This window comes from Scedosporium apiospermum, assembly GCF_000732125.1.
Source record: "Scedosporium apiospermum strain IHEM 14462 chromosome Unknown SEQ_SAPIO_0022, whole genome shotgun sequence".
Taxonomy (NCBI): Eukaryota; Fungi; Ascomycota; class Sordariomycetes; order Microascales; family Microascaceae; genus Scedosporium; species Scedosporium apiospermum.
In genome coordinates, this window is record NW_015971723.1 from 664,038 (window position 1) to 688,247 (window position 24,210).

The following is a 24,210-nucleotide window of genomic DNA, read 5'->3' on the forward strand; positions in this document are numbered from 1 at the left end:
TGAGGAGGGTATCTTGGCCTCCTTCTCCAGTATCACGCCTCTAAGAAGCCGAGAAATCTGGCCCTCCTCGTCTTGAGAAGAAAAAAAACTATGATAATATACCGAACGTGATTTCTTTCTTTGCCAAGCTTGCTAACAAGCGCCTAAGCAAGAAAAAAAGGACACAAAGCGACGATTCCCCCAAGGACCCTTTGTCGGACGAGACTTGTTAGCTCGCGGCTATCATGAAGCTTCACGATGCCCAAGCGCTCGCAAATATGACCCGAAGGGGTGGAGAGAAAGATGCCAAGACGTGGTAGAGTCCTTGGGGGGGGAGTTTGGGCGAGGTTGGCATCATTAGTTCTTAAGGCTAAGGCAGGCAAATCCCCGATCACTGCCCCCGCGCCGTTCATCAATCTATCAGCTTTTCGCCAAGTCTAAGCTTCCTACCAAAAGGGGTCCAGTGGCAAAAAGTCCACGTAAATCCAACTAACGATTCATAAGGGTTTTGTTTAACCTATTTCCAGATCTGGGGGCCAGTTTCGACATGTCTCGGCCTTGGCGGATAGTAAGGTTCTCGTATATGAACCACTGTAAGGCTCATGTACCTGCTCGCCCTGATGTACCACGATATGGAGGGCAGAACGAAGCTCGCGTTTTCGGCACAATCAATGTCCATCGTGGGAACGATAAGGTTCGGTCAGGTGGTGAACTTAATCGAGCGTGGCACTTCGGGCGCTAGTTTCTGAGGGTGGGATGGTGTGCTGGCTAAGAGTTGAAACCTTACTGTTCTTGGTTCTGGTAAAGAATAGGGATCGTGAATACATCACGCATTGCGGAAACAGAGAACCGATAGAAGTGCCCTGCAATGTTGGTCCTCTCGGTGAGAAGATCATCTAGGGACGAGGCTGTGGGGATGGTTCGTTGATCGTTGACTTACACCGAAATTGGCGATCGATCGATCGATCGATATGCCGTGGAACTCTGGGAACATCTATTCCCGGTGCGGGGAACATGTTTTGAATCTATCCAACCTAGCTGCAGATTTTCGCAAGAAAGCCCAGCGACCGAATTGTGCTCTCCGTAGGTAGACCAGTTTGTATGGTTCTCTCTTGAATAGCTCGCCAAGGTGGTCTCACCTCAACCTCCTGCCATCCAATAAGCCGCGTCCGGCATGTAAACGGATCTCTCTATCCATCAAGCCCCTCCCTCCTAGTTGACTATGGTTGGACAGAAGCCCATCGAAAGACATCAACGTAAGACATCCAGAGATCCTGATCAGGACTCGTGATGGCAATAGCTCGAAAACAAACTCGAGACATCAATCTTCCCTCCAAACGAAGGACCCTTCAAGTCTTACATCCCATGCCACCCATCACCCTCATCTCAAACCTCAGGGTCCCCTCCCGTCCGAGAAGAACTCCCCCAAGCCCATTGATCCCCCTTCCACCTAACTTCGTAAAAAAAAGCGAAACGCGGAAAACAAGAAGAACCAATCCCTCGCCCACGGACTCATCTCCCCCCTTCCCCACGAACGCCCGCACTAAAACCCCATAACCTCTCCCTCCTTCTCATCAACTAGCGCGAAACTCAAACAAACGAACACCACCCGCAAGGCACCGGAACGGAAAAAGTAAAAGGCTCATCTAAGCTTGATAAGCGGGAAAAAGGCACCCTGCGAAATGGGCTTGTTTTGTATCGTCCAATTTAGAGTTTGGATCTATACTCTCCCGAGCGTCCGTTTAGATCAAACCATCCCGAGGGCTTCGGTTAGAACCATCATGAACTATCTGATTGATAGGGAAACGTAGGTAAAAGAGGGAAATCCTGGGTGGATTCAACATCGTGGGCTTATTCGACTCCATAATTTCCACTCTGAGCCCACCATTTATATGGCAGCACCCGGAGTAAATAACGTCGGCGAAAAAGCCACACGTCGAACGAGACATGGCCTTTTTCCCTTTCGGAATTCGCCTTGTCGCAGGGATGGCTTAACTCTTGGTTTACCCAAAAGAGAGATCATGAATCGTGCCATCAACCTTATCAGCCCAAAATATCTCCATCATTCACCGTAAACCGAACCCCGAATCCCAATGGCTTCCGACATATCCTGAGCCTCGTCATTACTCTGGAGGAATCGAAGCCAAAAGTCTAAATGGTAAGCTTTGGACTTTGCTACTGAAAGTAAGCTGAATAAACTTGATCGTCAGCATCTCACGTTTCATGGCACTTACATCCGCACCATTCAGCACGAAGCACGAGGCGTTTCGATTCCCCCGATACCTCCGTAGCTCTCCTAGACAGCCCAGCAGACGGGGAATCAACGATAGTTCCCTATAGGGCGACACGAGAGATGCCAGAGCCAACGCACTCCACACGCGAATGCCCCATCCTCCATACCTCCATCGACAAACACACCCCTCCCCCCCCCTTTTCCCTCAGAGCCCACGTGCTGGTAAGCGAGCCCAGCCACATAGCCAGATGCGGGATTGTTGACAAAGCGAGTGCCATATTGCCTGGTCTAGATCCTGTGCTTCTTTTTTAGCTTTAGCCTTGCCCGTGGGTTCCCGACAGCCTTAAAAGCTTGGAGCCATTCAAGGCTGAGAAAGCTAGGGCAGAGGGCGTAGGGGCGCTTCCGGATATACGGAGGGGACGAATCCAGCAGTTGACACTTGCTGATGAGGATCTATTGAGATCTGGACGAAACAACTCAAACCCCGGGTCCTCCCTCCCTCCCGGCCAAGGGGAGAGCCGTCACTTTTTGGTGTTTGATTGTTCTTTCCTCTCTTATAGGGTGCGTTTAGCTAGGTCCCGTACCGTCTTGTAAGTCCCCTGAAGGGTCTGGATCCGGCTTGATATTAAGGTTGCTAGCTCAGGCAGAAAGCATTTTTTTGATCGTGATGGTGGGTTTTATACTTCAATTGGTTCATCTCACGGCCCAGTTTTCTTGGTAATACATCCAAATTCATTACAAACCCTTCATCTATGCATACGTTTCTTCGACAGGGATGAAAACCTTGAATCCAAAACTCCAAGCGACCCGACCAAGAAGCCCAGAACGAAAAAAGAAAAAAAAAAATAAAATAAAAGAAGGAGAAAAGGAAAATGTAGACTATTCCTCCATTTTAACATCTGCATCACCTCCACGGTGTTTCCCCAAGTTCTTCAAGAGATAGCTCCTCTTAAAGTACTCGTTGGGATGAACGATAGTCTCAAGCTGGGCGGCTGTCATGACGAACTCGTCTTTCGCCTTTTTAATCTCCGGCTTATGGAGATGTTCAAACACGCTATAGAACTCCTGGTTAGAGAAGAAGCATAACCGGAATAGAACTGTGTAGTTTGGGAAGGGGGGGGAGGGGGGGGAATCTCTTACCGATTGCAAGCCATATGATACCTGCGTCCATCTCGATCCTCCTTGACACCCTGAATCACCGACCGATCTGTCACCCCCATACCTTGCAGCAACGTCGTAAGATTATCCATATCAAAGTGCCTATACGGACACCCATGCGCCTCCCCAGGACCAGGAGCATGTTCTGTCAAGATCTTCTGGCAACTATACGGGCTATACCCGCCACCCCTACGATTCGAATCACCACCGACATCACCGTAGCAATGACGCACGTTGTACCGATACTCCTTGTTGAAAGTATCGTCCGTAATCTTGCTGAACCCGCTGCGCCAAAAGATCAGACACTCCTCGAGATTCAGCCCGATGCCCTTGAGGAACAGCGTGTACTGCAGACGGCCGTAGTGCTTGAGGTGGGCGTCGCGGCGAAGGCTGCGGTGCAGGTGGGACATGCAGGCGGGGAAGTGCTGGGAGAGGTTGTCGATGTTGCGGGCGCTGATCTCGGCACCCTCGGGGACGGTGGAGCCGGACATGTAGGAGCTGTCGGGGGTGACGAAGTTCTTGGAGAGGTGGTCGAGGATGGGCACGAGGCGGTCATCCTCGTCGAGGTCGGGTATCGCTTGGGATGTGAGCTGGATATAGTGTTAGCGCCTTCTTTCCGACCTTTCTTCACCGTGACAAACGGAGGTGGAAAAGAGAATTAAGACTTACAACCAGCTGCTTCTCCAACCTCGACGTAAACTCGGTGATAATCATACTAGCCTGCTCCCGACTCGGCACATACGCCTTCCCCCCCCTCAAAAGCACCTTTCTCGACTCCACCAAATCCGGCACGCGCATCCAATCTACCTTATACCACGTCTCCTCCACAGCACCCGTCCTCTTATCGAAGCCCGCGATAGCCTGCAGATCATCCCTCAGCTCAGCCTGCTCCTCGTCCGAAACGGGCTCGAACCAATCGATGTCGAGGCTCGATACAAAGGCGGACCGCTCGGTGTCGGCATCGAAGCGCAGGCGAAAGAGCATGGTCTCGACGCGGGCGAAGCGGCGGCGGAGATCGTCGGTGGAGGAGAAGGCGAGGCGGAGGATGAAGTGGCTGTAGTGGTCCTTTCTGCGCTGCTCGGAGAGCTTGGTGGAGGAGGAGGAGTTGGGGGAGAGGGGGAGGTATTTCTCGAGGAGGGGTTTCATGTGGGCGGCGGTTTCGTCGGGAGATTTGTTGCGGAACGAGCAGGCTTCAAGTTCCGAGAGGACTGGAGGAGGGGGGTTAGCCGGTATGTCGTGACTCCCGAGTTTCTAAGTTTCTGGACGGAGAGACAAGAAGCGTATACACACCTCTTAGCCGATCAATGGCCCATTTCTCGAATTCCTCAAGGGTGATGTCGGCGGTGGGGGCATGCGTGTAAAAGTTGAGGCGATGGGGGTAGCTGGCGTCCTTGAATGCGGCGTCGGCTACATTTTGCTTGCGGTCGCCAACAATCCGCCGTTTTGGCTCCTGTCGATTGAAGTCTTGCTTGAGCATCTTTTGGTTGTCACTGTCACGGAAGTTGGGGCACTCGTTGCGTGGGCTCAAAATGTTGCCTCCGAGATGTGAGGGTGGGCGGGTCAAATGGTGAGGCACGCATTACGGATTCCACTACAAATTTGGAGACGCGACAAGACGCGTCGAGAGGTGTAAAGCGCTTTTTGGTTCTTCCGGTGCTCTGGTCGGGTCGATTGGTCCGTGCTCCGCAGGGTCCGTCTCTCGTCCCATTATCGCACTGTTGACATAAATACTCTCTTCTCCCGAGGTTTGCCCGGGTCCCAACTTTCAGGAACTTCTAAATCGAGCCTCGACTGAGGTTGTGAGCAATATTGAAAGGTCACAAAGATCAACTGTCCAGATCGAAGTATGGATTATCTTCTACAAGACGTGAATTCATCTCAGATCCCAGAATCGCTCCGGGCCCTCTCTCGAGAAGCAAGGCTTGTGAAGTCCTCCAGCCGAGCAGGAAACAAACGGCTCAGGGTGCCGCGCAGTATTTATTCCCTGCCAGCCGGTGGAGCGATTCCTAATTCATGCAGGTCGGCTCCCGATGAGCCCATTCAGTGCCCCGCCTGGATCTGAGATGTCCAGGCTCAGTGTCCAGCAGGCTGTCTGAGTACCCCAGCGCCGTTTGATCGAAATCGCTTGAAGAGGACGCACTTGGAGAGCATGGGCGATGGACTCGGTAGTCTCCATAGCTACTACCTATAAACTTCGTACTACGACCACCGGGAAGATCACCAGGCATGTGGACCGAGAGGGAGAGAGAGTAGTTGATGACGTTTCTATACGGAAAAGCGCGGGTTTGTTGCCTCGTTTGGCATGTCTGCACGTACTTCGTTCTGGTCAATCCTAACACCTGCATCCTTCATCCCCCATCCCCCGGGACCTTTCCGAGTCGATTCCCAAGTCGTGCAGACAATTAAAGACAACTGCAAAAAAATCCCAAGCAGATTCCTAATTTCTAAATTTACCCCGTTGGACGCCTGCCTTAAAAGAGAGGTTGCCTCCATTCATGCAGATGCGAATCTAGTGTTTACAATGAGCCAAGCGCTCTTTGCGAGTAACTTGAGATTCTTTTTCTTCTCTTTTCTTGAATTCCTAGTGTATCTTCGGGGGAACTTGGGAACGTTCGTTCTTTGTTCTGGATCCTAGAAGATTTTCCTGTGTTGTTCGAAATTGGTCGCATCTGACAGGACATCAGGGACGGATCCAGTGGGTGCAGCCCCTCGAATCGGCTTCCAACAGTATTCGGTGCAGCAAACGCAAACTATCAAATCAATCTCTCTCACTCTCAGTCTCACGCTCACTCTCACCTCGCAACCAAAAGTGTCAGCCCATCATTCGTCTCCCTTCTCCATCCTTCTACATGGAGAAATCCTTTTACGAACCCTGACGAGAGATTGGACGCTTCCAATCAATCATGGAGGACCTCTTCTTAGAACCCCAGCCCGGACCTAGCGTCACGGATTTGCCGGAGGGTCAGGCACCGTCACTGCTTCCGACACCGCCTCGGCTCATGCCTCACTTTGCTTACCTCGAAAAATTCGAAGGGTTAGAGATACATCCCATGCGATAAAATGCCCCTTCGTACCCCTTATGAACCACCCGACTGCAAAGCGAGAAGCTGTCTGTCTGCCCTTCACACTAACACCGAGAGCAGGGGAAGTGTATACACCGGTATCTCGGCCGGCAGGGGCAAGTTCGTCCCCGTTCAGGAGATTGTTCCGTCTCCCCACATAGCCTTCGTAGTGGAAAAGGATCGAATTCGCAAGACTCTCGGCATCAACATTCAGAGTGACGGCTTGATGGTGACCATCTTCAATGCCCTTGCTACGTACGACACCAACCCGCAGTATCTCCCGTCCGACTTTGACACTTTGATGAAGTACTATGACGCTCTCCATCAGCACCTCGAGGTTCTGGAGACTCAACTCCCCGGCCAGCCGGCCACTCTGGAATTCCGGCTTCTTGTTGAAGATCTCATGCTAGACAGGGCAATCTTTGATGGCATTGGCATAGAGCAGTTCCGCCAGCGTGGTGTACTGTGCCAATTACACCTTCAAAACATTCACGAACGTAGCATCGATGCCGGCCTCGATGAAATTGACGACTGCTTCGCCCTCGGCCTCATGCCGGCTTACATCACCGAGGATTATCTCTGCGCTCTTAATGAAAAGTACACCGAACTGGCCCTTAACGGAGATTTTGTCGGGCTTTATAATCTCTGCGAGCCCGTTGCGCGCTCAGGGGATATCGAGCTGCAGCATAACCCTTCGCTACTCCTCAAGATCCTAGATCAAGGCCGATTCGATATATACTGGTATCTTCTAGATTTAGTGACCAGAACGAGTGACCGAAGACCGTTTATACCTGGTACCGACCTGCCCGATGTCACTTTCGAACCATTGCACGTAGCCATCCGCTTCGGCCACCTCAAGACTGTCCAGGACATTATTTCAGAGGACATCACTTTCAGAGGCCACATTTCGGACGAAACCGCCATTGGCATTGGTCACCATGTCTTCACCCCATTATCCGCCGCCGTGTATTGGCGCCAGCCCGACGTGACGCGATACATCCTTGGTTTCGGTCGGTATGAGCGAAGTGAGCTGGAGACGGCCATCACTATTGCTCTAGCGAACGACGACTATGACCAAATGAACATTCTCCTCGAGTCCGGAGCTTTAGCTATGCTTTCTGCTTCTTCACCTTACGACTTTTCTTCGCCCGCTACGAGCTTTGTCGACTCGGGGCTGGCATCGCCGAGTATCGATATTCCGGGCACGGGCTCCTTCGATCGGTCCATGCCTGACGCTACTTACGCCCCCGAAAAAGCATCTCTTCCTCCGCCCCCCAACTGGAATAGGGACCTCACAATCACACCGGCAACTCTTGGCAGAGTTCCAGGCGCACCGATATCTACTACAGAAAGGGCTTCGCAAACCGCAACAACCGATAGGACTAGAAGGAAAGAACAGGAGCGGTCGAGTTTCAAGCTTGCTGCGACACACAAGAGAAGAGGTGCCCATATGCAACGGCAAATGCTCGGGAAGAATCTCATCACGTATCTGGATTCTCTCTGCAGGCGGGTGAGGGAGACTCTTGCGGGCTCAGAAGACGGCAGTTTAGAGGCCAACGTTGCATTACATTTCTCATCCTTTGCCAAGGTCTGGGATGGAGGACTTGCCGTCTTTAAACAGATTATCAATAATCATCCGCCGAGAGGGGGGATTATCGAAGTCATGGACTGTTTGGTTGTGGCGAGTGCTTTGTGCACGTCAATAGGTAATGATGACAGCGCAATGTATCTTCAGTGAGTGATTTCCCCCCTTCCGTCTCTCTCTCGGTTTGAGAGACAAAATAAAGTGGGCGCACTAACTCTCTCCAAGATTCGTCAACGATCTCGGCCGGTGGAAAACTATCCTAGAACCCGACGAACAAACCCTCTTCACCAAAATCGCTTTCTCCCTCTGGGCCTACACCGACCTCTCCTCCCCCCTCCACGAACACAACGACCAGGTCAACCTCGTCCGCTTCCAGGAACTAATCCAAGACCTCATAACCTTCGAACGAACCTACCAGCGCACCCCTAGCCGCTCGGCCCCCTACGCGACGCGCCTCAGCACCATCCAGCAACAGTACATGGCGAAAGAAGGGGGCTGGGCTTCCGGCCAGGCGCCTTCTATGTCCATCCCCATTCCCGGGGGAAACATGGCGCAGAAGCGGCGGCTCGCGGAGTCGGTTGCGTTTACGCCCGAGTCGGAGTCAGTGGATGATGGGTTTTCGATTGATGAGTTTTTTGATGTTGATCGGTTTTTGGCGGAGAGTATGGATAGTGAGCCTGTGCCGAAGAGGTTTCCGAATTTGGAGTTGTATGATATTTTGGCTACGACCGTGCTTTTGGTTGCCTCGGTTGCTTTTTCTATAGTTCTTACGCTCATGACGAGTAAGTTCCTCTTTACACCCGTTTGTGATTCGGGAACGTCGCCGTATTCGCTAACACAAGAAACCCAAAGTGCTCCAACTCGGTTTTGACTCCAAGGCAGTCCAGCAAGTATGGCGCCAAGGCCCGGGATATTCCAGGTCTTGCAACCTCTTGAGCCTGTACTTTGAGAGTATCGGAGGCTACAGCAAGAGCGCGCAGCATTCCCGGCTCGGCAGGCCATTTTCTCTCGACCGGAGGATAGAGAACCTCTCGCTCTCGGCCGTATCGATCTCGTCGACGGGGTACACGGGGTCGGCAGCGTCTTCTACAAGTCACCCGTCCATAGCAGTCCCGACTCGAGTAAACTCCTCCACCAACTTGAGGTAACGTTTCTAATCCCCACATCCCCGCTTTCCTTCTTTCCCCTTCCTATAAAAAGGCTTTCCCTGCGGAAGAAAATAAATCTAACGAGCTGTACAAAAGCTCCTCGCACGCTCAAGACCCAACCCGAGAAACAAAACGTCTAAAGTGCCACAACTGCCAAAAGACCTTCTCAAGCGTGAGCAACCGGAACAAGCATATGCGCGAGGGCTGCGCACAGCGGGCGGAGAAGACGGGGTATAGGTGCCGCAACGAGAACTGTACGAGGGTGTTGACGACCAAGTGGTACCGGAATACGCATGAGATGGAGAGGTGTAGGTATAGGGCGACTACGGGAGGAAGTAGTGCGGCGGGGTCATTTGGGTAGGGGACTTTGCGTTTTTGTGGGTTGTGTAGGATATGGAAACGGGGAACATGTCTTCTTCTTAGCAGACCGTTCTGTTGGGATAATGGGAATTATGGAGTATTGGCGCTTTTGTAGGAAAAGTGTTTGGGATATACGAGAGCCGGATTCTCGGGTCTGGGTGGACTTCACTCATTTAGCAAGATGAAGCCAATAGATACCTTTACGAGGAACTATTTTGTAGTCGAAAAGAAAGGAGATGGTTCCTGTCAATCAGCCTTGCTTTCTACGGTACCGAAGCGCCGGATCTGCACAATCTAGTTTTTTTTTTTTTTTCTCGTGCTTTAGGCTTACACCACAACTTTTGGGCATGGGGGATATTCTGTCCTCCTCACCTACATCTTTTTCCCACTCAAACGACGGGATCAAGAGGCGAGTAGTATGTGTATTGGCTATCGTACTGAATGGGTAGTAATGTCGTAGGATGGACTTCTGATGCCCTTGCGTGAAACCTTGGAATGACTTTTCAGCTCTGTGAAGTCCGGATCGGAGTGGCGGGTCCGGCTGTGGGGACCGAGACTTCGGACTCGAGGTGTAAAATGGTAAGATGACGTTGTCCGTTCCATATAAAATCTCGAAGTCCGGATCATCATCGAGAGCCCAATTATTATTTATTTATTTCTTTTTACGCAAAAGACTCTTTACTTCAAAAAGAAAAAATAAAAATAAAAAGGTAAAGATAAAAATAAATCTGAAGATGAGATTTCAATTCCTAGAAGGGTGTCGGAGAACAGTGCTTGGGTAGATGTCTTTGCCAGAGATCAATCTGCCAAAGCATGCATTTCCAATTCTACGAAGGTTGAGAAGTGACGTAGGGATATTCGACCTTGGTGACAGGTCTCGTTCCTTCCCATCCGCAAGGTCCGGAAAGAGCTGAATTAGGCAACCGAGATACTTTGATACCATTCCTTGCAAACTATTTTCTTCCTCTTTTTGAAATCGGGTCAATCAAAGTCCTCTCGGGAGGGCGGGAAAGCCAAAAATAGAGTTTCTGGAGGGGGGGAAACGGAATGATTTGTGGTCAACCAATGAATTGTGCAGCTGGGGCGGCGTGGGCTAGGACGGCACCAATAGACGTGAGTCGGGGTAGAGATGGGAAGAATGAAGGAGCCGAGAGAATGGAAGATCTATCACTTTTTTTCTTCATGTCGCTAGAGAAAGGGAGAGAAGCTCTGAGTAAGGATGGAGAAAGGGAAACCATTGAAAGTCGACGAAGAACCGCGAATATCATCAAAGACCAAGAGTTTTAAGAAGAACGAGGGAGCAGAGTGTCTGCCAATCAATGTAACGTTCTGGGCTGGGAAACATGGGGTATGGCTCACAACTGATCAGATAATTCCTGACGATGGAACGATATCTTGTGAGAGACGACCAGAGACTCATGCTGTCAGGAACTGTTGGTTGTTCGGTACTTTGAAATCGCTAGGGCTGTGCCATTTCCTGTTCCCCAAGGTCGAATTAGCTTCAACCGATGAGTCTTCTCACTGCTGGGCGTTACATCAGGTTGCCAGCTCAATCTGCCTGCACTTCTGCGCATCTGCATTGTCAAACCGTCACGGTTGGAGATATCTGCTCAGGACGGACAGCAGCAGCCGGGAAACAGCCTGGATAGCATCGGCACACTTTAATTTGGCGATGGCGACACACTAGAGTCTTTCTCTGCATTTCGTAGGCCTCCAACGGAGCTGGGCATCATATCGGGGGGGTTGATTTGATCTTCGATTTCCATTTCGATGTGTGTGATCTGCATCATCCCGGCAGAGGCTCCCGCTAAGAGCTGCCATTTGATTGATGTCTTGCAGGCAAATTTGTAGGGGTCTCGATCTTCAGTTGTATTGATGGACCAACATGCTCTGTTCATCAGAGATCAATATCAAATTTATTGTTCGATTGCCAAGAGAAGGAAGGGATTTAGAAAGTGAAAGGCGTGAATGACCAGGCCAGGCCACTCGATTCTGGTAATTCCACTCCAGCGACGGAGTAGGGCCCGGTTCAGCGTAATCGATGGTCCCAAAGGGCCTGGCCAGGCTTGGTTAGAAATGTACAATGTACACTGCACAGATTCGATGTAACGTTTTATTGATCTGAAGTGGTAAAAATATGAGTTCAAAGTTGGCACGAGCAGACCGCAGATGCGCTAGCCTCATTCAACATTGAATTGACCAATTGATCCGATCTCTGAAGTAGCTAGCTCTGCTCTGGTTTCCCCAGTTCTGTCTCAAAACTACAGAGTAATCGTTAGTGTACACTAATCCACTACCATCAACAGATCCAAACTCTTTTCTCACGCTCCTTCCAAGATGCTGTTCGGATCTCTGAATCATCGAGTCGTTCCTCGTACCCGCCGCAGTTAGGCCGTCTAGCGTAGTTTCTCGAGACAAGAAAAAAAAAAGACACGATCAATTTGATAAGTGGAGCCTTCCTTTCGCGTCCCGGTCCTGGCTCCGTGCATTGTGGCACTTTCCCTGGGCACATCGAGGTATCGGTGGGAGTGGAGCGCCTACCTTTGGTGTATCAAAATCGGGTCGCTGAAAGGAAGGAGGTAGGGACTTGGAGATAAAGACGCCCACATTTTGATGATAGCAACTTCCAACAATGAAGTTCAAGGGCGAGAGTCGTATCAGTGACTCACAGGCTCACAGCTGCTTTTGGAAAGGACATTGAAGCTGAAGTACTTTGTCGTTGCAATTTTGGAAGCGACAAATCACTGATGCACAAAGAGTCTGGCATGTGCAATTGTAATCTGACCCCCGTCGAGGAATCTATTGATCTGTGATTGAATTGAACCAGCGTCACGACATGTCTGAAAGATATCGAATGGTTGAGGAGGCCCAGCTGGAGCCTTATTTTTACTACGTATTATTTTATTTTTAAATTTCTTTTTTCTTTTTTTTTTATCCCATTATTGTTCCTATTGGCGGATCCAAATCAAGATTGGAATTCCCGGCAGCTTGAGACTTGAGACCGACTCCTTTGTGTCCCTTTTTCAGTTGCACTTACCTGGCGATCCATTGTTCCATTGTTCAGGTGCTCATCGAGCATCGTCTCCAGGGATTTCGATCCTTTTTTTGCATGGGATTGGCGAGTGCCTGGTACCGCATCGTCGAGTCGAGTCACGAGTCACGAGCCGGAAGCACAAGCCAAACCAGAAGATTAGCTCCTCGTCACATTGTCATTGCCATTTTCAATTTTCATTTGATTTTCATTTTGTACCAAGTACGAACTACGAAGTACGAAGACTGCGGAGTAATATTGTGACAATCTCTTGCTCTCCTCCTCCTGTGCTCGTTCTCGTTCATATTCCTCATCTTAGCTTCAATTGATTTTGATCTTCCCTCCGACTTTGACCATTGCCTGTGCTCGAAATCAGCCACAACTAAGCTTGCTCGCCTGCATTTTCCTGCAAGCCGTCACTTGCTTGCTTTACCTGCATCAGCGTATTATTATTAACTCTCTGTCTTGTTCGAGGCTAAAATACATCTCACTGGACGGGGCATTGGACTACAACAGTCACTGTCCAGTCCCTGTTGTGTCCTCTATTTGCCGTTACAGTTACACATACAACACAGGCATACATACACATATCCACACCCTCGCATATCCTTGCTGTGATCCTACTTTCCCTTCTCCCTTTGCGAAAACAATTGATTAGTCTATGTCCATTCCGCGACACCAAGCCGCCATCGCCTGAGTCTCACTAGACTCTCGACCCTCGATTCCAAGAAAGAAGCCACCAAGGAATTCTCGAACACAAGGGTCTTGCGCCATTCATCTCATACCTACTTCGGACTTTACATAGATAACGAAAGGATCGATAAGGAAACAAGCTCAAAAGAAGGGACGGGAGGGAGCTGCAAACGTCAGGCTGAATCAAAGTCGCTGTGAGTTCTTTTTCTCCACAATTTCCATGCAGGGCGCTGGGGCGGCTTTTTCTTTTGCTGCCCCAGAAGAGCGAATCCGCTTTCTCATTGAACTCTCGTTGGATTCATTTGGCCTATTTTCTCCTCTTTGATTAAGCACTCGCCCGCCCGCCCACCTCGATCTGATTTTTATTTTATTTTATTTTATTTTCTTCCCCTCTTCTTTTTTTCTTTCCCTCTGAAGCCTCTACCCGCGACCATCCGCCTTGCGTGGGTGTGACGCCTTTTTTTTTTTTTCCTTTAGTCTTCGAATTCCCGGCCTTGCCTTCCATTCCCACCGAGCGCCACTCTCCTTTGTTCAAGACAGATAATACTGACAATCCTGCCAATTTCGTCCAGTTGAGGCCAGCACGTGCGACCACAGCTGGTTGGTAGGAGTTTAGCTACGCGGTAGTCAGCGCCGCCGCCCGCCGTGTTTCGCCTGAAGAACCCCACCAACACACACACCCCTAGTCGCATTCAAACCTGTGACCTCACCACCCCCAAATCGAGAACTGTGTGCACCCTCTCTTCCTTACCAGGTCGTGTCTCCTTGGAGTCTCGTCCTGTCCTCCACACGCCCGTTCCCGCACCCGCAGCACACAACGCACCATACACACTAGACACCCCACCCTGCGCATCTCAGGAACTTAATCTCGGATTCACCACCTCCTTTCTCCGACTTCCTCTCGAACCTCACCTCATCTCCTCAACCTCTGAATATGACCGATTTGCCTCCTCGAGACTCGAAATCCGACGGCCATGCTCTTCAACGCCCCAACGGTATTTCTTCCTCTATTTCCTCGCCTTCGCCCTCTCCTAAGCCTCTCCATGTAGACACCTCGTCCTTCGGACATGCGCCTCGACATGCCACCCCTCTGCGAACCTCTTTCGAAGCCTCTCCTATATCCTCTCCCGAACGCATAACCGACGCCCATGTAGAACCTTCGAATACCTACCACCCTTCGAATCCTCAATTCCGCTCCTCGACGACTGCCCCTTCTCCCCCGGCCCCAGTCGATCTTAGTTCGGGTACCACCTCCGGACACTACTCGTCTCGCACCCACCAACCCACCACACCGACTGGCTCTACGTCTAGCTTCTCCCGTTTCCACGGTGCTGTGGATATCCCCCAACCCACGCGGTCAGGTTCGGGTGACAGCCGACGGCGTCTCTCCGTAGGCAGGTCCTTGCAACACAAGACTTCTAATTCCAGTCTCGCACCTGTGTCGAGAACGCCCAGTATCAAGAGACCCCTCTCTAGTAGTCTCGGCAGCGCTTCCGGGGCCAGCTCGAGAGTAGCTAGCCCTATAATAGCGGCGTTAGGAGACGTGACACCGTTGCCGTCGCCGCTTCTATCCCAACATTCCCCCGGTCCCTGGCGGAAACTCGGCAGCAGTCCTCCGTCTCGAAATAGTATGCCTAGCTCTGATTCCCGCTTGACGGCGAGTCCCGGATATGTCTGCGACGATGATGCGTTACCCAACAACAGAAATGACGGCGCCTCCGAGAACCGCCCCCCGAACCTAGCCATGACCGATGTGGCAATGCCAACCGGTGGTCCGGGGTTGGGAGGCAGCGACGGAACTCTTAAGAAACCCCATCACACCCGCGGTCGAAGCATAAGCTTATACGTACCGGACCCGTTGTTAATACCTAAGAGGCATGGCACCGTATCTGGATCACATATGACACCTGACGAGATCGAATCCGCCGAGCCCCATCTGCGCAGGGAAGTACATCTTGCCGAGGCCCGTGGTATTACTCCAACTGTTGCGAAACCCCCGACACCGCCCCCAAGCGAATCATCCAAAGATGCCGAGACGAGTGAAGGAATCGCGATTGTAAGGAAAAGGCGCGAAGAACCCGAAATTTTCAAGGCGAGAGATCGCGTCGACGGCAAGACGCGTCGGTGGAAAGCTGTCAGATTCTTGGGCCAGGGAACCTTTAGTCGAGTGATCCTTGCCACGAGTCAGATGGGAACTGACGATGACACTTATTATCTCGACGGAGCCACCATGGAAGACTCCGGCGCGCCTACCCCGACCGTGGATCCTGACCGCAAGACGCTCGTCGCTGTCAAGGTGTGCGAGCATGGCCCCCGCGGCGGCGCGAGTGAGGATCGCATCGAGATGAGCTTAAAGCGCGAGCTCGAGATCATGAAGAGTATCAGCCACCCGTCTCTAGTCCACCTCAAGGCCTGGAGCATTGAACCGACGCGCGCTCTCCTCGTGCTCAGCTACTGCCCCGGTGGGGATTTGTTCGATGTCGCTACGGGTCACCGCGAGCTCCTCGTTCCTTCTCTAATGAGGAGGATGTTTGCCGAGTTGATTGGCGCAGTTTCGTATCTCCACAAGCAGCTAATTGTCCACCGCGACATAAAACTGGAGAGTGAGTTTCAGCAGCTTTAATCCATTTCTTTTTCATTCCCCCCCCCCCCAAAAAAAAAAAAAAAAAAAAAAAAAAAAAAAAAAAAACCAGCCATTAGTATGAACTTGGAAGCTAACTGGGGTGTTCTTAGATGTGCTTGTCAATATGCCGGCTGCAGAGCTTGCTGATCCCACTGTCGACTGGACAAAGTACCCCCATTCCGTCATTACGCTTACCGACCTCGGCCTTTCAAGACGGATCGCCGAGGACGAGAAACTCGAGACGCGGTGCGGGTCCGACGACTATGCCGCGCCCGAAGTCATCATGGGGCAACCGTACGACGGCCGGGCTACCGACGCCTGGTCTCTCGGTGTTCTCCTCTACGCGCTTCTCGAGGCGCGACTGCCCTTTGACCCTACGCCGAACATGAGCGACGCGCACCGCATGCGCAGTAGGACGAGCCATCGCATCGCGCGTGTCGAGTGGAGATGGGTCGAGTACGGCGGTGATGACGGTGAACACGACGCCGATTTCGCCAAGTTTAAGAAGAAGAACCTCCTCGGTGCCATGGAAATTACCGAAGGCCTCCTCAAGCGTGCGCGGAGCCGGTGGACTATCGACAAGGTCGCTAGTTCGGAGTGGGTCACCGGGGCTATTGATCTTCCCGACGGCCTCGAATTTCGGGAGGAGGAAAAGGCCGAGGAGGTTTCATAATGAAAACCCTTTACGGCTCTAGACCCTATATACGGTCTTTATCTCGGGACGTCTTGGCGGCGGCGGCGGAATTTTATTCTCTTCTTCATTTATACCCTTACACCGCCCCCCGATGTCTATATCCGGGACAAGTTTCTACTCTTTCGCTACCTTTTCTTTTTCGTCTCACTTTTTTCCCTTTATTTTTTTTTTTTTTTCTCTTCGCGTTGAGCAACATTTTTCCCACCAGGCATGAAGTGCACCACTCTAGAGAACAGGCTGTCAGAGATATATCCACTTACAGAATCAGGAACTAGGTAGAATGAGATGAGCTCGCACAACTAATTGTTGATGTGGTGCCAGGATATCCTCTTCAGGGATGATGAGCCCGATCTTGATGGAAACGGTGCAGTTCTTCTTCCTTCGACCCTTTCGTTAACATGTACAATACAGAACTTCTTTTCTTTTCTGTTCTTCATTCCCTCTTCTTCTTCTTCTCCCTCCTCCTCCTCTTTTTCTTTATCTTTCCTCCTTTATCTTCTATCTTCAGTTTTTTTATCATTTCAGAAGAAGAGAAAACTTTAAGATTTTTGAAAGCATTTCGAGGCGCAGGTCCGGGTTTCGAGCGTCTCGTGTTCTTTTTGTCGTCATTCGCTACCCCCTTCTTTTCTCTTCTACCTGTCTTCTGCTCTTCGTTTTACTCCGTTTTCACACATGTCTGATATGGCAATTTTGGAGCTGTACATAGCTGGGATATAGACTTCTTCTTCTTCTTTTTTTCTTTTTTTAGAAACCCATGTAACATTAGAGAGAACGTAAAGAAAGAAACAAAAACAAGAAGAAGCCGATTTGAGCTTTTATGAGGACTTGGAATCACCAATTGATATGATTGAGGGAGGCGGTATTGGGGTAATGAGGAGAGAGGTAGTTGGAGGGACTGTGTACTTGTAGTTGAGTAGCGGTAGATCGATCAATGCAACATGAGGTTTTCTGTGACCAAGTGCTGACCATGCTGGAGGAGCTCGAGTGTGTATTCATTGTTGCGATGTGCATGACGGAGTGATGTTCGAGGTGGGATTGCCTCCTGGGGTCCTGGGCTAAGCTCAAAGCTCGAGGGCGTCTTCCTATCCTGTATTATTAAGATATCTATTGTACAAGTAGTCAGAGGAAGCTTCGATCATCAATCCGCCTGGAGCTTCCTCTTTAGTGATGCTAGGCGTTTCCCTATTGAGAAGGTGAGAGCGGATGGATTAGAAAATCCTGGTTTGCTTCGGAAGAAGCTGCAGCTCAAGCTATTGTATGGTTTTAAGAGGCAATGTTTATCCTATCTTCTATCTTTCTAGATGTTCTCTTACTTTATAGAAACTCGGGGCTTTCTGCCTTGATCAAGGCTAACGCGAAGCTGCACCCTCCCGCTTCCGGGCCTTCCCCAACAACAACAATAACAATAACAATAAGAAGAAGAAGAAGAAGAAGAAGAAGAAGGAGAAGGAGAAGGAGAAGGAGAAGGAGAAGGAGAAGGAAATAGAGAGAGAGACTTCTATCTAGTCAGATCCTTCTGTTTCATCTTCTGCTAAGAAACTGATAAGATACCTCCCAGCTCCTTATAGGATGAAAGCCTATGGAGCCTCGAGGTTGGTGGCTTATGTATATTGCCAGAAGGTTCATTTGAATTCGCCTCAACCCCTTTAGAAGGTGCCTCTCAGTTCTGTAATTGAAAGTGTTAGGTATTCTTTCTATACTTTACATATCTTTATTTATAAAGTAGAGCTTGGTCGGTATAAATATGGGTAAATGGTGCCTCTAACTACCACTTCAATGTTGTTTATGAAGAGCAATCAAGCTCATTGTCACGGTCCAAACAGATGGATGATGTGGGGATAGGTCGGACCTTCCTGTGATGCTGGCTGTGGTGGCCACATGTGGCCTACCTGCTGGAATAATCTATTCCCACAGCCAGCAGCTAGAACTAGCTTACCTTTCTTCCCTCTTCTACTCTCTACAGATCAATAAACATCATTTCCACAACTGGTTCTGCAGTGCTGTGATACTCATGCTCCCCCAGGCAGGCAATCACCCATTCCTCTACTTCATCCTTCTTAAGAGAGTCCTCCTCCCAAAAAGTTCAAATTAAAGATAACTCAACGAAGAAAGCCAAATGACAAATGGGATCCTACAAAGTCGCTGTAGTCAGTAGCTGCGAAACCTTTACTATGTCATGTTTTATCCCGGAAGACCTTCATCACACGGGTAACGCAGTTGACTATCAAGAGTTATATGAATAGTTGTTGCTGCGCTTTAAAGAGAGTGAACGAAGCCGCATTAAACTCCAGAAGCAGGTTGAACCAACTGATTTCTCTTCATTCTTGTCCCTTTGAGGATTAGAAATGCTTTCCGTCGTCCACATCCGTGGACTCCAAACAAGATCTCCTCTCCGATGATCCGGCGGCGGGAGAGGATGACGTCAAGGACTTCCAGTTCGTCGCCGTCGAGAGCCGTGTCCACAAGGTCATGAAACAATATTTAGCCGGGCAAAGCAAACTCCAGCAGAAACCCGCAGCACAAACTGAAGTGGTCGAGAGAGAAGCTCGGGAGCTCCCTCTCCGGGTCAACTTCCGTAACAGCCCTTTTGGGCTTCTCTTCGTACTGGCGGAAGAAGAGCAGGGCCCCCCATTTCTACCGCGTATGTTCCAGCCATGCAGGCAGTGGAGGCTAGCGACACGAAGAGCCAGGTCCGGGCTCTCGGTGACGGCGCAAACCGAAATTCTTCGCCAACTCGGCCCAAGCTGTATCCCGACCGGTGGTGCTTCCGCACTGACAACGGCAAGTCGCAAACACCTATTTTCGTCATCGAGTACAAAGCCGCACATAAGCTCCGTGCCGGTACCATTAAGACGGCCCTGACTAACACGTAGGAAGACGGCCTTTTTCGTGATGTGATTCGCGAACTGCATGGCAACCGTATGAGCCAAGATGAGGATATAAAAGCCGCTGTCACGGCGAAGAGAGCTACGACGCAAGTACTGGTCCAGGCATTCCCCTACATGATCGACTTTGGACTCCAGTACTGCTTTGTGACGTCGGGCTAGGCACTGATCCTTCTGTACCTGGACGCAGACGATCCGCGGACTCTCTATTACCACCTGGCTGTTCCTCGAAAAGAAATAGGGACGGTAGAAGGCGTTGGCTATATGCGGCGTACAGCGGTGGCGTTAGTGTCGACGATGACATTGCTGCACTGGACGCACCGCCACTGACGCAGAAGTGGAAGCTGGGCGCGCTGGCTGAACTTGAGGTGTGGTCTGTTGCGTATTCAGAGATAGGGCTGGCTAGCGAGGGACATAGTAGCCAGGGAGCCAGGCTGCGCTTACATCGTCTCAACATATCCCTCGACTAGCTCCACCTCCTGAGGGGAAAACATGTCAAGAACCGTGGCCGATTGGGAAGCCCACTTAGTATTGCACGCAGGCCTGCCTTGTTGGGCTGCGAGATGGTGGTAGACTCGATCCGGATTGCCCGAACGTACACTTCCACCATCGCGACCGGTCCTCCTCTACTCACCCCATAACACAAGCCGAATTTGCGAATCTGACGCGCGAACAACTAGCTGAAGACCTAGACGAGGACTGTTAAGCCTTGGACAAATACGGCAAGGAAGGGCAGCCTCTGGTGAAGTGGCAGCGATTGACTGTCGGTTCCAAGGATGTCCAGTGGTGAAACGAGATACTCGAGGCGCTAAGGGTCCCTCTGGTTCGAAACGTCGGATTCATCCGAGATCGAAGGGATCAGGAGGCATCGAAGTGTTGAAAAGGCTTCTTCAGATCCCAAAAAGAGATACTAAAAAGTGATACCCAATAGAGAATACCCGATAGAAGATGCCAAACCTTCATCACCACTGCCGCATTTTCAGTGAAGTGTCACGTATCTATATCTAATTACACTTGATTCAACCTCTAAGAATGGTGATACGGGCGGCTGTATGATGTCGCGACTTCATTTGCCAGCATCATTGCAGAATAGGATGAATCCGACTTGTTCAGGTCGGCGCTTTTGAATGAGGCACCGCAAGAGATGTTGAACTCTGATGCCGGATCGAGGGTACCATTGCGATTCGGAGTTTAAAACAGCAGATCGTCGAATCTCTGCCGACTCGGAGGAGATCGGAAGAATTGAAGCCCATCCATGTTTGTAGCATTATCCAAAAAAGGTGGGATAAAAAATGAGGCTCAAATCAGCCTAGGTCATCCGAGGCGGGTGAGGCCCTCCACTAAGACCACTTTTGCCGCAGCCACTGCCACAAATTTGACCTCATCGGACCTTTTTTTGCCTCGCCTCGTGTGACTCATTTCTCACCAAAAACGCCATGATGCCATGATGCGGCATATTCAGGACGAGCACCACAAGGGAAAATCTGTTTAGATCACGCCCCACACATTATCATTTATATAGCAGATGAAGCAAATGAGTCCTCAACGAGCTAAAAGAAAGACAGCTCAACTTCGAAGCATTGTAGCTCAGGGGTAGAGCACTGGGCTCATAACCCAGGGGGCCTAGGATCGAAACCTAGCAATGCTACATTTTTTTTCTCTTTTTTTTTTTTTCTTCCTTCCTCCTCTCGTCTTGGTATCCATCTACTTTTGTCTCGTGAAACAGACGTTATTATTTTAACTTGGATTTCTTTTTCTTTTTTTCTTATTCTCTCGTTCACGCTTCATCTTTACCTTTATACAGATATGTAAATTGCAGAGACAAGGCTTGGATCAGATGTTCCAGCTCTTATGTCCGGGGTCATCAACGACGTCTTCATGCCTGCATCCCGTCTCGGTGGTCTATCGCTTCTCTCCGAGACTTGAGATGACATCATCAGCTAGATCCGGGCAGAGTTTCAGATATTTATTATCCATCTCCTCTCACAAGATTTCGGCTCCTCGTTCCTTTTACTCCAATCGGGTTCATCAAAAAGTCTTGCTTCTATTTTCTACTCATCCGGGACCGATCCCCATGTCTTTTACTTCGTAGCATGCACCGAGACATTTGCCAATGCCTTCCCGGCCTTGCTTTTTTCCTTCAACGTCAATATGACCCGAAATACATTATTGCTGTTGCTTTTATTGGCTTCACCGAGATGAAGACATGTTTTTCGCGGAATCGGAACTCCACCTTCAGGACTGTTGACCTTTTTCCCTCTTCAGTTTTAACCGTCGTTGCGAGTCCATTGTCTCCCTTTCAAGCTCTACGATGTTTCAAGCCGGAGCATCTCCTTCCATATTGGGATTGCTCAAGGTCCGGAGATGGCTTTTGGCCAGGCTGGAGCGCACCGACCTGGCGGGTTCACGATTGAGACAAGGTTGCGCATCAGTGTCTAGAAATTAAGTAAAGAAAAGGACCCTTGAAATCGAATCGCAGCATGTGATAGATAATAGGCTTTAAATTTCCCCATTAAAATACTCCAATTGTGCGAACAGACTTGGTCTGTCTTGTGTACACGACACTACATATCAGGTGGGATCCACACTGCTTCCCGCATTCAAAGGTACTTCGGGAAGAAGATTAGAATGGCCCTTCTCATCAAATGGAAAAGAGAGTTCAGCAAAGTCGCTCTAACCGTGATTGGTGTACTGACCGATGGGGGCTGATCGACACGAGGCGTGGTGCTGAATAGAATGCGTTTTGCGCTGACAGGGAGGCGACGAGGCGTTGATCGACAAAAGGGGCTTGGGATTGCGGTGAGACGTGCGTCCAAAGTAATCATTGATACTTTCCAGACTTGGACTGCAGGAGGTTTGGCTTGAGAATGATGGAGGAGTGGGAAAAAGGGAAATGAGGAGGGAGGGTCTCGTTCGCCATCACCTTCCAAACACTAAACACCTCACTGAGGAGTTCACGACCCTAACACGCGTGAAACTGCAAAGAGCACAGTCAAGGCATGCATTCATTGTGGCTGTGGAAAGGGGGGGGGGGTGGACGGGACAGACACAGGGAACCCAGGAAACCCCAGGGGAACCCAGGCGTCGCTCTCCCGAATGCGTGGTGGTGCTTTCGCGCTAGAACGATCATCCGAGGACCTGCCGTTTCGAGAAGGAGGTGGTTCGAAAGGGAGGATGGCAACCCTCTTTCTGCAAGTTGCCTCATTCTTTTTTCTCCTTCGGCTTCTGCAGAGGAAAAAAGAAAGGAAAAAAGAAAAGAAAAAAAAAAGAGGAGAAAGCACGCTATGTTAGCGTTAGCGCTGGACTGGTGGTGAGTGCCAGAGTGGGGGGAAGGAGAAATGGATTTCTTCGTCGTAATCTCCGGGCCTCTTGGAACCCGCCACACTTGTGCTTTGTCACTGGTCTGCATCCTCACTGGTCATCTCAAGGTTAGATCCTAGTGTAGTGCCCGAAGGAGAAGATGGGAACTTTTTTATTCATGATAGCAAGCTGAGTTAATGGTCAAAGCGAGTATTATCGCGAATTCTGCCCTCGATGTCCCTGTCTCATGAACTGCTTCATATTATTGAACGGGCACGATTCGATAAGATGATAGCAGGGTTGTAGTGTACCTACTTACATCCCTCGGGCGCGTGGGCTTATCGCTCGCTGGAGAGATGAGATACGAATTCGAGAAAAAGTCCTTGTTGATACTGTAAGGGAGTACATACGACGTAGTAGCCCTTGCAGCAGATCGCCGTTGTTTTCTTCTTTCCCTTCATCGACACAGAAACGACACGACCGCCCTGAGCCCTCCTGTTCAGTGGTCCTCAATAAGTGTCAAAATGGGTGTTGGATTCTCTTGCTTACCGGGTTACAACTCTCCTCTCTCTTATTAGTCCAGCCCTTCTTCAGGATCTGCTATTACATTGAATAGATTGAACCAAGGGATAGTATACTTCGTACGAAGTAATATGGGTCGTTTTCTCCGCATGTCAGATGCACTTGGCAGATGATGGAATACTTGTACGACCCCAGAGCGATGTCGTGCTCTAGCTCGGACTCCATTCTGGCATCGAATGACTCCATTTTGAGAGATGAGATGGGGCCGCCCCGGCTGGAAGTGACTGGGAAGGACTCTCTTCCGCTTGTGGCAGCCATCTATAATACTTGCGTGAGCCGCTCCTGTCACCGACGGCTTTCGTCTCGAATTTGGCGAAGCCGAGGAGGCGGTATTGGGATGTATGTAATATATCCTGTTTATTGGGTTTGCAGTATTAAGCATCGTTGCGTACGTGGGGGAAACCGGTGATGAGGTATGAACTATTAGGCAAGCAAGATATGGAATACGCTGTGTAGCATTCAATTGGGGTACTATTATTGCAGATCTCACCCACTTCTGTATCTGCACTACACTGTTGCTTTGACGATACTTCAGTCGTTCGGATCCGTCCATCGTCTTCTCCTCTGGACCCTTATGACGGAACAGTGGCGATAGCCGGCTGTTGGAGTATTTGAGGGCACCGTTGGTCTGGGTACTATGGGGCATTTGAAGGAACGATCGATCAATCTGGCGTACACTAGCACTGTAGATCTTCTTGAGGTAGGTTCAGTAATTATTGTTACTCCGATGGATTGGTGTTGTCTTTGTAGGCTCTAGCCGCCTGTGCTGAAGCCGAAGAACGAACGACGGATCCGAAAATTGGTCCCCCTCCCATCGTTCCTTCGCTCCTTGGCTCCATGTAGGCTTGTGCCAAGTCGTCAGGTACTCTACAATGTA

General features: G+C 50.2%; 3 protein-coding genes across 3 annotated transcripts; 2 read left to right on the forward strand and 1 right to left on the reverse strand.

Annotated features, from left to right (window-relative positions):
• Positions 1-3,091: 3,091 nt before the first annotated feature.
• SAPIO_CDS0480 (putative DNA primase large subunit) lies at positions 3,092-4,847 on the reverse strand (the record flags this gene model as incomplete). Its single annotated transcript, XM_016783249.1, has 4 exons — positions 3,092-3,266; positions 3,353-3,960; positions 4,040-4,578; positions 4,661-4,847. 4 exons carry the CDS (start codon positions 4,845-4,847, stop codon positions 3,092-3,094), a joined length of 1,509 nt encoding a protein of 502 aa, XP_016646449.1.
• A 1,426-nt stretch (positions 4,848-6,273) lies between these two features.
• SAPIO_CDS0481 (uncharacterized protein) lies at positions 6,274-9,165 on the forward strand (the record flags this gene model as incomplete). The annotated part of the gene is made up of 4 exons (XM_016783250.1): positions 6,274-6,404; positions 6,514-8,166; positions 8,243-8,799; positions 8,870-9,165. 4 exons carry the CDS (start codon positions 6,274-6,276, stop codon positions 9,163-9,165), a joined length of 2,637 nt encoding a protein of 878 aa, XP_016646450.1.
• Positions 9,166-14,183: 5,018 nt separating this feature from the next.
• Positions 14,184-16,545, forward strand: SAPIO_CDS0482 (uncharacterized protein; the record flags this gene model as incomplete). The annotated part of the gene is made up of 2 exons (XM_016783251.1): positions 14,184-15,852; positions 15,983-16,545. The coding sequence occupies 2 exons, from the start codon at positions 14,184-14,186 to the stop codon at positions 16,543-16,545; spliced, it is 2,232 nt and encodes a 743-aa protein (XP_016646451.1).
• Between the last annotated feature and the right edge of the window lie 7,665 nt (positions 16,546-24,210).